Genomic DNA, 13,988 nt, shown 5'->3' with positions numbered 1-13,988 from the left:
TAAACAAATATATTCTTACCTGCGAACGAAAGTTCCTAAAAATCTCCTAAAATGTAAGTCTAAAAAGCTCCTAAAACTCCTAAAATAGGCGGATTTTTAAGGCGTGGGAGGCCTGACTCAGTGTGGCTAATAGTGTAGTTGACAAATATTTCTCAACTCAGTGACGAAAATTGAAATTTATGTTGTCTTCATTGAGCAAAGCATTGCGTCCAACTAGGTGATAAATAAAATGTTTTTTAGGACTTTTTAAGACACATATTCAGGCAAATATTCAAATATTTTTCCAAACGTTCACAGCCTCTCGGAATATATTTTCTGAGCTTTCTGAAATCGACCCAACCAGTGGGGAACATAATTTTTATCATTGTGTCTTTACGAATTTAATAGAAAACATCCAATAACCAATGCTATCGACGAGTTTATAAAATAATTCGTCCTGGACATAGCCATTGACTTTCTGGAATAAATCTGAGATGTACTGATTCTTGACTGAATTATTGGTTCTCTTCCGGCTATTTCATTGTGACAAGCATAATCCATGCAACAAACAAAGAGCCGTTAGTTTAGAAAAAAATATATTCAAAAACGATGAACCACGTTCATCCAACATAAAATCAAGTCAAGTTCTCGACAGTAGTGTTAGACGGACTAACGCCGGAACAACCGAAATAAATATGTAAAAAGCTACTCACGACAATTTAAGTTTTTCTTTTTTTTTACATTAGAAGTGTATTTCTTGTGTCACTCTTTTTGCCAGTCCAAATACAAATCCAGATATGCGATTCTTAAACAACAAATTTAGAAAAATAATAATTCGTTATTCACACCGCCGCTACCGACGCCGTTCGCCTTTAACAGTTTTACGTTTCTCCTTTTTCTCTTCGCGCATTTGCTTTTGCTTTTCCCTGAAATAGAAATGGTTTTGATCACATAAATCTAGAGTAGTTGTTCATTGGAACGGTGTAACGGCTTGACAGAACCGTGTTCCAGCACTTCACTCCGTTCCTGTATTATGTTTACCTGTCTTCCTTATCCTTATCCTTTTTCGCCTTGCTGTCCAACTTTGCCTGTGTACAAGGGTTTTGCATTAGGTTCATCTACACCAAAGTAACTCAATTCGAAAGTGTTACCTGTTCGCGGCGTTCTTTAGCCAGTTGAGCTACGTCACTTGCATTTGTATTTTTAACCATAGGATCGCTTGTTGTCGTAGTCGGTCCGCCTCCACCACCACCAGCACTGCCACCACCAACATCATCGTCATCTTCGCACTCATCGAGTTCGACTTGACTGTACTGTGCCAGAATCTGCTCACGAATTCTCAGCTCCTCTGCCGTATATTGTTGTCGAGTGACTGTAGCAGGGATGCTGTTGCTTTCCATTAGTTTAGCCAATTTACTGTCCACATCTTCGACAACTTTCGGCTGTTCTTCGACTTTGGTGCTGCATTGTTCCCATTTGTCAATGATTGTTTGCAGAATGGTTTCGATGTCATCTTCCTAATTGACAACGGATTGAAAAATCATATCAGTCCACGTTGGATTTATGTCCATAAAAGAAAACAAACATCGCAACCGAAACGCAACACGTCTGGCCCCATCTGAATTTAACTTACAATTATTTGAGATAGGATTTCCTCTAGCGCTTCTTTTTTCTCGGCAATATCTTCGTCCCCATCCAGTATACCACTTATGTATGATCCGTAGACACTTTCGTCGGTTTTCAATTCACGCAATTTATTATTTAGCCACTTTAAGAATTCCTCACTTGCCATTTTTGCTGCTGAGGTAAAACGTATTCAAACGCGCCTTTCATATCAACATACTGTCATACCCGATTCTGCGTTGTTAGTGAGCGGCAATAAACCGGCAAGAGTTGCGGGAATTCTTGAAAACAACAACTTCTGTGCTCTGTGTAAACACTTTGTCGAGAGGCTACGGATATGGACTACTTAAAATTGTGTGCAACCGTTGTCCATTTACCTCGCATTTTCTTTAGTTTCACTGTAACTTTACGCTTTTGTATGTCATTTGCTTCTAGACGTGTGACATCATTTCCTTGAGTCGGTAAGTCCTCGATTTTTGTAAAATGAATTGGTTTGTTTAATGGCAAACACATTAGAATGTATGCAACAACAAAAACTTATGGGTGTCAGCCTCGGTGTTAGCTACCTAATACAACACGAGTTTTTCCTCTAACATTTCTCTTTATCACTCTTTATACTTCTCGAATATACCTGTACTGTGTGCGTGAAAATAAAGATACTTACTTACTTCTTACTTCTCCGGCGCTACAGCCACTTATGGGCCTTGGCCTGATCGAGAATCCGGTTCCAGCGAATAGACTGTTGTGATGACAAGGGAAATTTCTATTTGAACAAAGAACTTGCGGGAACTGTCAAACGTTTCCAGAAAAGAATTTCTCCTTCATTTGACACCTCTCGCAAGTTCGAACAAAAGAAAATTTCCCCGCCATAACAGAAAATTATCATCGGAACTTTATAAGGCAAGTGCAGAGAGCAAAAGAGAATAAGAAATCCAATCAGACAACGCCATTTGCCTTACAGGTGAGGGTGTGAGCCAAGCCGATGATATGGTATTTGCCTTATGCTTGATTTCTTCTTACGCCGTTTACGCTTCGTTTAGCTAAACCACGCCTCTTTTTTATTGTTTAAAGAGTAAACGGAGCGTAAACGGAGTAAGAGGAAATCAAGCATAAACGGCGTCAGAGGAAATCAAGCATTAAGTGTCCACTTAACTCAACAAAAAGTACTCTGTGGGACGGGCCGTGGGAGATCAAGCTGTCAAATAAATAAAGCAAAAATTTAAAAAAAAATTGTGTTTCCCACGGAGTACGTTTTTGTAAGAGGAAACTAAGCATTATGCTTAATTTGCTCTTACCAAAAAAGTACTCCAAAAATTTCCAAAATTTCACAAAATATCTTAAAATTTCCAAATTTTGTTTTCTGTTAGATCTCATTCCAAAGTAATCAGTCAAGCTCAAAGACATGAAAAACAACTAAAAAGGCAGTAAAAACAACATTTACGATGCAATCTGTTGTGTTTTTAGATGAAATGACGAAAAGTGATGGAAAAATTTGAGAATTTTTGGAAATTTAATTACCTTAAAATAGGCCCTGTCTCCCACGGCTCTCTTACGGAGTACTTTTTGTTTAGTAGAATGGAAACTTTACAGTAGATAGACCCGCTATTTGCACTTGCCGTATATTCAAACAAAGGCGCCTTAATATGACATCGTTGTTGAGCGGCGAAAATCCGTACCGCGGGAAATGTCATATTTTGACAGTTTGGATGGATGAGGGCGAAAGTTTGTTGTGATAAACACTACCTTCTTTTCAAATCAATTTTGTATCGAACATGGTCATCTGCAAATATTTTTTAAAGAACTCTTGCAGCTTTGGCCCTCAATGCAAGAACGAGCACATAAATGTCGCGTGAGTATTAAACATTTCGATTTGTCTTGGCTCTGGCAATAATATAAATTTTCTCACACGAATCAGAACGGTTGTGAAGACCGATGCTGAAGCGTCGATAAAAGGGAAACAATGGATGCTGTCCTCTTACGGACCGTTCAAGGACAAACCGTCATTGCCCAATTTCGAGGATCAATCATTCGAAGAGATACGGTCGCTGTGTTACGAGGCGAAAAATAATGGCAATCTACAGGCACTATTACCACAGTTGAGCCAACAGGCTGCTGACGCTTCATACAAAATATCGATGCTGTGCGATCAGAACCATGTGAACAACAATTTGTTGAATATGCTGGTCAATTTGTACGATACCGGAGAGTCGACGGCAAACACTCAGAGCAATCTGGGCACCGGTAATCCGTTTGCAGTCAGTTCGGCGGTGGGCGGAGGCCAAACGCCCAGTTTATTCGGTACGAACACAACTCAGCAACAAAATCCGTTCGGCGGCAGCCTATTCGGTAACAACAAAGCACCTCCACCAAGTGGCATATTCGGCAGTGCAAACACAAGCAGTTCCACAACAGGCAATTTTTTCGGACAACAAAGCACGTTCGGAAGTGGTGGACAATCGGCTTTCGGAGGTCAGACTGCATTCGGTGGACAAGGTGCATTCGGTGGCACTACTACAGCCGCTAACAATACCTTTGGAACGAGCTCATTTGGGCAAACAGCGGCCAGTCCTTTTTCTCTGTCACAAATTGGTCAGCCAGCAGAAGCACCGAAACCGACCAGTAGCATATTTGGAGCCTCTGCATTCCAACAAACTCAAAATTCAGTCTTTGGTGCGGCACCTGCATTCAGCAATCCAATACAGCCAACAAAGCCTAGCGGTTTATTTGGTACGGGCAGTATGTTCGGTCAAGCAGCTACTCCTTCTGGATTATTCGGCCAAAGCAATCAACCGGCCAATCAACCAGTCAATTCTGGAAATTTGTTCTCATCGTTTGGTGCATCGGCTCAGCCGCAAACACAGTCACAAGGTCTTTTCGGTGCAGCCAATGAAAATAAATCGATTTTCGGACAAAGTACCAACAGCAATCAGAGCGTGTTTGGGGCGAACCAACAGCAAATCAATCAGAACACCAGCAGTAATCAGAGTCCGTTCGGAGCTAATCCACAGCAAGCCAATCAAAGTTCGAACATTTTTGCGAATGCTTTACAACAACAAGGCAACACACAGAATGTTTTTGGAGTGCCACAAGAACAGCAGCCGAGTATTTTTGGTCAATCGAACACCGCTGCACCGAACATTTTTCAAAATCAGTCGAATGCTTCTACTGGATCGAATATATTTCAAAATCAGTCGAACGTGCCGGCAGTCGGATCTGTATTCGGTGGCAGTGTGTTTGGACAGCAGGCTGTGGAACAAGTGAACCACAGCGCTTACAGTAAAATGGAAGACTTGGAACCCGAAGATTTGCAATGGTTTAATGCTCCCAATTTTGTGCTTGGAGCAATACCGACCATTCCACCTCCGAAAGAACTGTGTGCCAGATAATGACAAAATCGTTTTCGGTACGAAAATAAATTCAAGGAAATGTACAAATTTAAGAAACCGCATTTTCATTAGACGAGACACAAATGTTTAATTCAAGTAATTTTCTCCGCCAGAACGCCAATCAGCTTTTCCAAGTTTTTGTTCAATTTTTCCAATTGAATGGTCTGTTTCGTCTGTTGCTGCAGCACTGAATTCATTGCCTTTACCATTTCCGAATGAAAATGATCGTTGGTATTGGGAATGTCTTCTTCGTTGGTATCATGAGTCTTTGAACTTGTGGAATTTGTAGCATCCGCATCGTCGTTTTGATCTGAAAGAGTAACAAAAACCGTTAAGGAAACAGTTTCCGGCAGCGAAGTGATGATTTTTCTCTATGCATTTCACTCGGCACTTGTACTAAGTCCTATGAGGCATCGACAGACAACATACCTAATCGTAATCGTTTCGATGTCTCACTCTCATCAAGGACGGCTCGTCGTTTCCGTTTATTGTTGTATTTCATGATCGACCATGTTCTTCTCCACTGAGCGGTCGTGCGGATCGGTGGACCTATCGCATTCAACTCGTCTGTCAAAATACGCAGCGCTTCATCTGAATCTGGTTGTTTGCCTTTATTGTTCATAAAGTCAGCCAGCTTTTGTATTTGGGCTGGAGATGTTCGCGCCTGTCTGTTTTTACCACAACTGTTCGATTCCCTGGTGTGCGTCTGACTGGCTTCTTGTGTGTATTCCGTTTCACTATCTTCGTCAAGGTATTCTTCGTCGAACTCTGAATGGTCGTTGTCATAATTATTTTTCGGCTCTTGTTTAATTTCTTTCTTGATGAATCCGTTCTGCTATGGATACAATTTTGAATAAATGATGTGAACAAGACAGTGACAGCGACTGAGAACCTGTACCGAAACAATTATTCCTTTCTTGGAGCATTCCAGACGGAATGGAGCAGTTATGTGCTCGTGTTCGCTAGTCGAAAGTATAAAATTTTCGGCCGGTTCCCCGACTTCTCTTTTAATTGGGAAATCCATTTTTCTCTTCTACTTGACGCAAAACAATTTCAGAATGTAAACAAAAACAAAATACATGTGTGGTAACATCGGGTAACACACAATAATGACAGTGTCGTAGAAATATGCGACATGTGTCATCACTAGAGAAATGATGTCACAGTGGCGCCAAAGTATATAAACCACCTTCTACATTTCCAATTAAATATGGATCACGCCGTAAATGCGCTGACAATTCAAAAAGGAACGTGAGAAGGACTTTGTAACGCAGCGTTAAATAGTCCCATTTTCATATAAGAGAGCGTTGAAATTTATTTTACCCGTCGTTTGAAAATCAAAGAACAATTCTATGCGGTGGCTCTTATCACTAAATCCTCCAAATTTGACACTTGTCAATACAGTGATTCATGCTAGGAGCAGTGCTGTGCCCCTTGGCATGGATAGCTATGTGAGTATATGTAAGCACCTTCACTTTCGTTTGGACTATAACTCGTTGCAAATTGAATAAAATCAAACGTCCCCAAAATATACTCAAAGAAAAATTGATGTCAGGGGTCGCAGGAGCTGGAAAGCCTCTTTTCCGGCCCAGGAATATGAAAACAGAAAGTATTTACAAAAACACAAAGCGTTGCAAACGCAGATTTCATAAAACAATAAGAATTCCCGTATGAATCAAACCTGGAAGTCGGTTTAGGAGAAGAAACTAGTCCATTGAACAGGATTTTGATTGACTGAACTACTCATCCGTTCACGTATCAGTCAGTCCATAAATACTACTGAAATGTAGCATCTCAGGAATGTATACATAACCCTGACTTAAATTACTTTCAAGAAGACCGATGAGTAATGCCGTCTTCTACAGGTCTACAGGTAAAAAGAAAACAAATGAAGTACAAGATTCGATACTTACATAAGTGTTATCCTTGGCGTCTTCGGAAAGGTTAATTCGTGTTTAAAAATCTCTTCACAATTGAGAGTTAAATCGGGTTATCGTCAGGTTATCACTTTTGTTTTTGGAGCCCGGACTCAATTATTTTCTTTCTTTTTGCTGCATTTTTTTGTGATTTCTTAGCAGCTTTCCACAATTTCCCAAGTTTCCATCAGCAGATGGCAATGTCTCAATGTAAATTATCCTACACTTGTTCTTGGAAAGTTTTGCTGCTGTCATGTGTAAGAGGCCAACGGAAGCAACTGAAGACGAAGACGGTCCACTCTGACCTATGCCCGCCGCTAGTTCTCGAGGTCGAAACACATTTTCTTTATTCTTTTTTTTTGCCACTTTACGTGATGGGCAAGGGAAGAGGCTATAGCTCTGTTTGTCATTCCGAAGAGTCCTTCTTTGAAAGTCGGAGGGTGTCTAAGGGAATTTGGCTCTTGCAATCTGCGCCCCTGAGCTTTCCGTCTCAGGTTAAGCAAAGCTGGTATGCAGAGAACATAATTCGTCTGAGATTAGAAATCAATGAAAATTTACGAGACGATACGAAAATCAAAAATTAGATGGAGAATTTTAGAATTCATGTTGAAGGATTAAGAATGCTGTTAGAGCTGATAGAGTTATGTGAGACTCCTAAAATCCTTTGGTCCTTTGGAAGCCATTCAGGACAGATCATTGCAAATAATGTGGAGCAAATGGATCCGAAAACGATAGGTACCTATTCATAGAAATCATCGTAGATCCGGACCTTTGTTCAGATGTTGTTTTGATCAAAAGCTCAATTTTCGTTCTCACATTTCTTTTTATCACAATTTGGGTAGATTAATATTTTGGGATAAATTAACAGGTCATCCGTCGTTTACCGAATGATCTACGCGATTCTATACGGTTCACTATCGCATTAAATCGGCAACGTCGACGACACTTTGCTTTTAAACATTGAGCCGAAGAATTTCAGTCCACTCGTTCCACCAGGAATTTCTGCCATTATCATCAGCAGTAATGTGATTATTTGTGCTACAGCAAATAGTACGGTGAATGCTGTACTTTGAACAAACATTGCGAAATACAGCGTCGCCAGTAAACTGCTAGCATAACATAATGAGACGGTGAGTCGGGATCTGGAAAATGCTTGTTTGAAGAAGGCCAAAAAACCGCTCAGGAAACAGAAACTGCGAAAAGAAAATGTTAGATTCGAATGGAACGAAAGGCTACTGTGTACATTCGGGGCGGAAGGATCATTTTGTTCTTTGAACTCACCTCAAAATGAAGAACAAACTACCGAGTGAAAATAATAGCGAAAATTTTCGTGCTTTCAGTATCAGAACGGGAATATAGAAGGTTGACACAGTCTGTAAATTGAACGGCTGTAATAAAGTATGTTATATCCATAACTCCACTCTTACTTTACCATGCAAAAAATTCCAAGACCTATACATGTGATAAACCCAATTATTCGTTGCATACGTGACTAGAAATGGAATAACGAATTCTTTAGTACACCACGTATGGCTGATTGCGTTTACTATCATACCAATTTCGGAAAACAACTCTCTTGTGTGTCTTGAAGCCAACTATTTGTTTCCTGTGGCTCATTTCTACCGAAAAAGCTTTTTATTTCCGGTACTTTTATGGTTGGCATTTTCATGTCGATCTTAAACGATTTCTTTTGATCGCTCTGCAGCAGTAAATATTCGTCCAAATCATTTTTAAGATTCGTCATGTTTATTATTTATGTTTTAAAAATAAAGGAACACTACTGTGTTGATGACGGTTTGACTTTGACGTTTGATCTGGTGTTTTTGACGTGACACAAAAACAAAATGCGAAAGTTTTTCTTCCTGGGACGAACTGAAAAATCTGTACCGCTTAAGGGACTGTTCAGCTGAGCGGTAGGTTTCTTCCATCGTACGGTAAAAACGAATTTTGACAGGCCGAAAACAACCGACCGTCATCCACAGAAGCAAACATAACCGCAACTTAAACAAATTTGTTCGTTAAAACTTCAAAGTGAGGTTGTGTTGGCTTCTCTGTGGATGACGATTGACATTTTGAACGACCTTGGAAGAAACCTATATTAATACGTGTATTCCAAGGCGTCAATGTGTCCAAAGTGACCGAATCTTTTTAATTTGAATCTAATCATATGATTTGAACATCAACGACCATCAGGGCCGGGTTAAGGATTCTAGCGCCCTGGGCATCTGACACTGAAGGAGTGAGCTAATGATCGCAAGCGGAGCGAGCGAAAAGTTTTTGCGATTTCTAATTTCAAAACTTTTGATTTCTCACTTCTGAGCGCCTAAATTTCTCACATCTCAGCGCCCCAATTTTCCCAGCGCCCTGGGCCGGGCCCACTTTGCCCATTGGATAAACCGGCTCTGACGACCATAAAATTTTGCTCGAGAAATGTCAAGGTGGCGCGTTGGCTACGATTAACATCAGCGCCATCTTGTCATCAAGACGATTGTTGATAAAATACATCCACTATTGAATGCAGATACTAATTCCTTGCATGAAGAATGATTTTGCTCTATATGTCCTCCAGGCGTTCCGGGCAAATAGTGAGGAGGTAATGCCATACATAACCGAATCAGATGTGCGGTGGCACGAAAGTTTGATACCAACGCCATCTCATCCCTTCGTTGAAAGCAAAAAATGGAATAGAAAGTCGGGCCATCTGTTGTGAGATAGCGAAAATATTTTTGTGAAATACAAGTAAATCGTAGTCAACCATTTTAAAAAAAGATGTCATTGGCATCGAACTTATGTGCTAGACCGCGTGTCTGAATAGCATTACCTCCTAACTACATTTACCTTGGTGCCGGGCGACATTCAGCCAAGGTCTTTGCATGCTTTATTAGTAAAAAATGTCAATACCAGGGGCAAAAATAAACTTTTCTCCTCGAATTGACGTTTCTTCTTCTTTCTGTTTTCTGCGTAAATGGCGATTAAAAAACAGGTTAAGACTTCCACGAAGGCGGGTGGCACTGGCCACAAATGTGTTTTATCAAGTTGACATTTCTGTAATGAGTTTAACAAAATTTATTTATATTGTCAAAACTTGTGTGCTAACGCCTTCGTGATCAACTCAGAAGTGTCTTGACCTGTCCTTTGAGAAACTTCTGTTGGACCAAATCGACCACACCTGTTCTATACTTTCATTGAGTTCAAACGGTTCAAACCAAACCATTCAAACATAGAGGTTCAAACGGTTCAAATAAAACGTCAAAACTTTTATCTACTGGGTACATTTGTTATTTCTCGTCTCTCTCATATTTTCTTCTCTCCTTCTTTAACGTTCTGATTCTTCTTTTTCCTTCTTTCAATACACGTTGACCTCAAATAGATGCACGGAACTTGTGATTTGAAAGTCTCAAAACTTAAATTCAATCTCAAGAACCTGTGCATTTTATTTCAATTCATCAAAAATTGAATTGCTCCACGATTTCCGTATTCGGTGTTCAAAATTTGAGCTAGTTAATTGCGTTAATCCAGCTTTATGGAAACAATAATTATTGACGGTGACAACGAACAGGAAAACACAGAAATATTGCAAGAAATGGATGTCGATCCGAATGAAATAGTGCCCAAAACAAATTTAACGTGAGTGCAATTGATCCCGTTTTACTAATTTTGTTGAAAACAAACTGAACAAATTTGTCCGAACGTGTTGTGTCCAAACAAAGGTGATCAAAGTGTTGGTAAAAGTTTTCTTGCAAATGGTGGATCTGAGGTTTTTTTTTTGGTTGTATAGTAATTGACACTTTCAATTATCATATTTGAGTGTGGCAATAAAAATGCACCAAACCATCCACACTCTCAAAGTTAATATTCTCTAATCCGTCTAATCGTCAACACTGTGAACACTTTGTACGTTATCTAATCATAGATTACAGCGTTTTCCGTCGTAAAATTATTCTTTGACTAAAATTTTGTGGTTTGGGTCAGTCGCGAGGTTAGTCGACTGATAAATTTGTGTGTATAGTTTTGTGGTAATTTTTGCAATAGAAATGAGAAATCCCATCAAAAGCGGAAAAAAGATCTACGGAGATTGTAGGCGAGTGTGACCAAAATTATTGCACCATATCACCGTTCTTTGTGTCGATACCTGTAATACCATTTACCATTTCGATGCGAGTGAAAATGACTCATCCAACCTCGCGTCCAACCATTGGGAAAGTGATTTTGCGAAAGTGTATTACGTCCGAAAAATTAAAAAGGATTAGTCATGGTTCGGTGCACAAAAAGATTAAATTTTTTTGCAAAATTGTTTAAAGAATTTCGCATGACATGACAGCTCTAATGAACTGTCACCTTGGTTTTGTCTATTTTTAGGAGTAAAAACTCGGAATTCAAAGTGAAATAATAGTGCCCTTTAAGTCGGCGAACAGTATTTTTGTCTGTTTATAGACTGTTATGATCAGAGCGAGAAAACCGAAGACTAGTTATTATAACTTGCCTTGGGGTACTTGTTAAAGTATTTACTTCTCTTTCAACGTAGTACGTTGAGAGCGAAAGGACCGAAGACCAGGGTACTTGTCAAAATATCTCTTTCTCTTTCATCATAACACTCTATAAGACTTGCGATTTAAAGTGAAAAATAGTGCCCTTTAGTGGAAAAGGGTTTTTTTGCGTTAGCCTCTCTGATGAAGTCTTCAGCTAAGTTTACAGTCAGCTGTAAAATAAAATTTTGACAGAAAATGACAGATAGTCCATATATTTTCTGTCAAATTTTCATTTCACGGCTGACTGTATACTTGGCTTTAGCCGAGTAACTGTAGCCTTCACTTACTTTTAACAATTATTTTCTCCATAGCACTGTCCATAGCACTGACAGTGCGTTGTTTTCTCTCAAAACTCGCTGGGTTTTCGTCGAAAGGATACGTTGTGCTCTTACGATTTCCGCAAATGAAACTCTTGGTCGTTTAACAGATAACTAATTGTTTGACAAATCTGTGGAAAGACGAATCGGAAGGTCCTTAGAAATGCAGACATTTCTGATTTTTAAGGTTATAAGTTACATGGTGCCTCCTGAATCAGTTTTTGATCATCACTCTGATTAGCCATAGCATCATAACCATCCAAGTACACATCTTTGACTAATTTTACTCATGTTTTCCCTCCTTTCACCTTCCAGTATTGCAGAGGAAAAAAAGAATGAAGGCAATGAACACTACAAAGCACAAAACTACAAACAGGCACTTCGACTATATTCCGACGCGATAACAATATGCCCAGAAACGCCTGCCTACTACGGCAATCGTGCTGCATGCTACATGATGTTGGGCGATTTCAAATCGGCACTGGCTGATTCCAGGCACTCAATTTTCTTGGACAGTAAATTCGAAAAGAGTTACATTCGCATCGTCAAATGCTGTTTGGCACTCGGCGACATTGTCGGATGCGAACAGGCCATCAAAAAATTGCTGGAAAATGATCCGAAAAATTTGGCTGTCAATGTTGAGCTGGAAAATTGCAAGCAACTCCGTGCGCTTGAGGGCAAAGCATTTTCGTCGTACAATCAGAAAGACTATCGTACGGCACTGTATCATACCGACGGCTGTTTGAAATATGCACCGGCAAGTTTGAAATACAAATTACTGAAAGCCGAATGTCTGGTCTTACTGGGACGCATTGGAGTGAGTATATAGAATGAATTGGGAGTCTGTTTGCACAAGATTCGAACGAATGTCTTTTTATTTGCAGGATGCTAATGATTTGGCAGTGTTGTGCATGCAGGCAGATAGTTCCAACGCTGAAGCAGTTTATGTTCGTGGATTGTGTTTGTACTACAAAGATAACTTGGAGAAAGGGCTCATTCATTTCGAGCGGGCACTTAGTCTCGATCCGGATAATAAAAATGCGCGAGAAATGCGATTTAAGGCTAAGAATCTGAAAGAGAAAAAGGAACTGGGTAAGTCTAACTGAATGTTTGATCGGACTGATATCCGATTTTCTAAAAACAAAAATCTTTTCCCTCAGGCAATGAACTTTTTAAAACTGGAAAACTACGTGATGCACAGACTGCTTACACCGAAGCGTTAGTCATCGATCCCACCAACAAAGACATGAACTCTAAACTATTCTACAATCGAGCGTTGGTTAATTCACGCCTAGCGGTTCATGCCGATGCTGTAAGAGATTGTACATCAGCGTTGGACAACAATCCCGCTTACTTGAAAGCTCTGATATTACGTGCAAAATCACACAACGCGATGGAGAAGTATGAGGAATGCGTGAAAGATTACGAAGCTGCATTGAAAATGGAAAGGACATCCGAAATCAAGAATTTACTTAAAGAAGCAAAACATTCGCTGAAACTATCCAAGCGTAAGGATTACTACAAAATACTGGGCATCGATAAATACGCGACCGATAACGACATAAAGAAAGCTTATCGAAAGCGGGCCCTTGTTCATCATCCGGATCGGCATGCGAATGCATCCGATGAAGAGAAACGGGAACAGGAACGACAGTTCAAAGAAGTGGGCGAAGCGTACACAATTCTATCCGATTCACAAAAGAAGTCGCGCTACGACAATGGACAGGATTTGGATGAAGATCATTCCGGATTCGATCCGAACCAAATGTACAGACAGTTTTTCCAGTACAGTGCAGGTCCCACATTTGGATTTTCATTTAATTAGTTGGAAACGGTCGTTGGTGTCTCAATATTTGTTTTTGATGAAGAAGTGTTCAATTTTCCATTCATAAAAATTTGATGCAAAACATTTTGTTTTTGTCGACTACTAAATTAACTGAAATAACAATTTAGAATAACTGCAACAGAACGTTCGTTTCACTGGGATTGGCCCTATGGGTGTTCGGCGGACGCCCGATGGGATTTTTTTTATTTTGAAGGGCAATGGGAGTTTTTTCAAATTTTCCTTCAAACGAGGTTTGGGGATATCATGTCAAACATTTAACAAAAGACCTGTTGGACATTGCCTCAACCGATTTTTTTATTTTCTTCGTAACTCTGATGGACACGTTATGGACAACAAGACCAATAAGATATCCTCTGCTTCATAGAATACATCCAGTCAGTGCCATCTTTTTC

At 39.8% G+C, this 13,988-nt stretch overlaps 6 protein-coding genes across 10 annotated transcripts in view; 3 read left to right on the top strand and 3 right to left on the bottom strand.

Annotated features, from left to right (window-relative positions):
• LOC119083231 (zinc finger protein 271-like) overlaps positions 1-13,988 on the top strand; it is a 700,255-nt gene that overhangs the window by 59,853 nt on the left and 626,414 nt on the right. The gene's annotated exons all lie outside the window — the stretch shown is intronic.
• Positions 697-1,809, bottom strand: LOC119083293 (coiled-coil domain-containing protein 43). Its single transcript, XM_037192985.1, has 4 exons — positions 1,613-1,809; positions 1,131-1,496; positions 1,021-1,067; positions 697-905 (listed from the first exon to the last, which is right to left on the bottom strand). The coding sequence occupies exons 1-4, from the start codon at positions 1,769-1,771 to the stop codon at positions 833-835; spliced, it is 645 nt and encodes a 214-aa protein (XP_037048880.1). The 5' UTR covers positions 1,772-1,809; the 3' UTR covers positions 697-832.
• Positions 3,292-5,072, top strand: LOC119083267 (nuclear pore complex protein Nup98-Nup96-like). The gene is made up of 2 exons (XM_037192947.1): positions 3,292-3,451; positions 3,518-5,072. The coding sequence occupies exons 1-2, from the start codon at positions 3,375-3,377 to the stop codon at positions 4,986-4,988; spliced, it is 1,548 nt and encodes a 515-aa protein (XP_037048842.1). The 5' UTR covers positions 3,292-3,374; the 3' UTR covers positions 4,989-5,072.
• Positions 5,080-6,109, bottom strand: LOC119083287. 4 transcript variants are annotated; one of them, XM_037192979.1, is made up of 3 exons: positions 5,881-6,109; positions 5,451-5,820; positions 5,080-5,298 (listed from the first exon to the last, which is right to left on the bottom strand). In XM_037192979.1, exons 1-3 carry the CDS (start codon positions 6,010-6,012, stop codon positions 5,081-5,083), a joined length of 720 nt encoding a protein of 239 aa, XP_037048874.1. In that variant the 5' UTR covers positions 6,013-6,109; the 3' UTR covers position 5,080. The 4 variants fall into 4 exon arrangements, with proteins under 4 accessions (XP_037048874.1, XP_037048872.1, XP_037048871.1 ...); XM_037192977.1 differs by having other exon boundaries at positions 5,418-5,823; positions 5,887-6,105; XM_037192976.1 differs by having other exon boundaries at positions 5,418-5,820; positions 5,881-6,104.
• LOC119083295 (protein transport protein SFT2) lies at positions 7,708-8,728 on the bottom strand. The gene is made up of 4 exons (XM_037192989.1): positions 8,460-8,728; positions 8,337-8,396; positions 8,186-8,277; positions 7,708-8,097 (listed from the first exon to the last, which is right to left on the bottom strand). The coding sequence occupies exons 1-4, from the start codon at positions 8,646-8,648 to the stop codon at positions 7,827-7,829; spliced, it is 612 nt and encodes a 203-aa protein (XP_037048884.1). The 5' UTR covers positions 8,649-8,728; the 3' UTR covers positions 7,708-7,826.
• On the top strand, positions 10,172-13,714 carry LOC119083269 (dnaJ homolog subfamily C member 7). 2 transcript variants are annotated; one of them, XM_037192955.1, is made up of 4 exons: positions 10,172-10,531; positions 12,066-12,567; positions 12,635-12,842; positions 12,911-13,714. In XM_037192955.1, exons 1-4 carry the CDS (start codon positions 10,428-10,430, stop codon positions 13,573-13,575), a joined length of 1,479 nt encoding a protein of 492 aa, XP_037048850.1. In that variant the 5' UTR covers positions 10,172-10,427; the 3' UTR covers positions 13,576-13,714. The 2 variants fall into 2 exon arrangements, with proteins under 2 accessions (XP_037048850.1, XP_037048849.1); XM_037192954.1 differs by lacking the exon at positions 10,172-10,531 and adding an exon at positions 10,847-10,985 and having other exon boundaries at positions 12,911-13,713.

Source organism: Bradysia coprophila, unplaced genomic scaffold (genome assembly GCF_014529535.1).
Source record: "Bradysia coprophila strain Holo2 unplaced genomic scaffold, BU_Bcop_v1 contig_583, whole genome shotgun sequence".
In the NCBI taxonomy this organism is placed as follows: Eukaryota; Metazoa; Arthropoda; class Insecta; order Diptera; family Sciaridae; genus Bradysia; species Bradysia coprophila.
The sequence above is the reverse complement of the archived record's forward strand: the minus strand, read 5'-3'. Positions and strand labels throughout refer to the sequence as shown.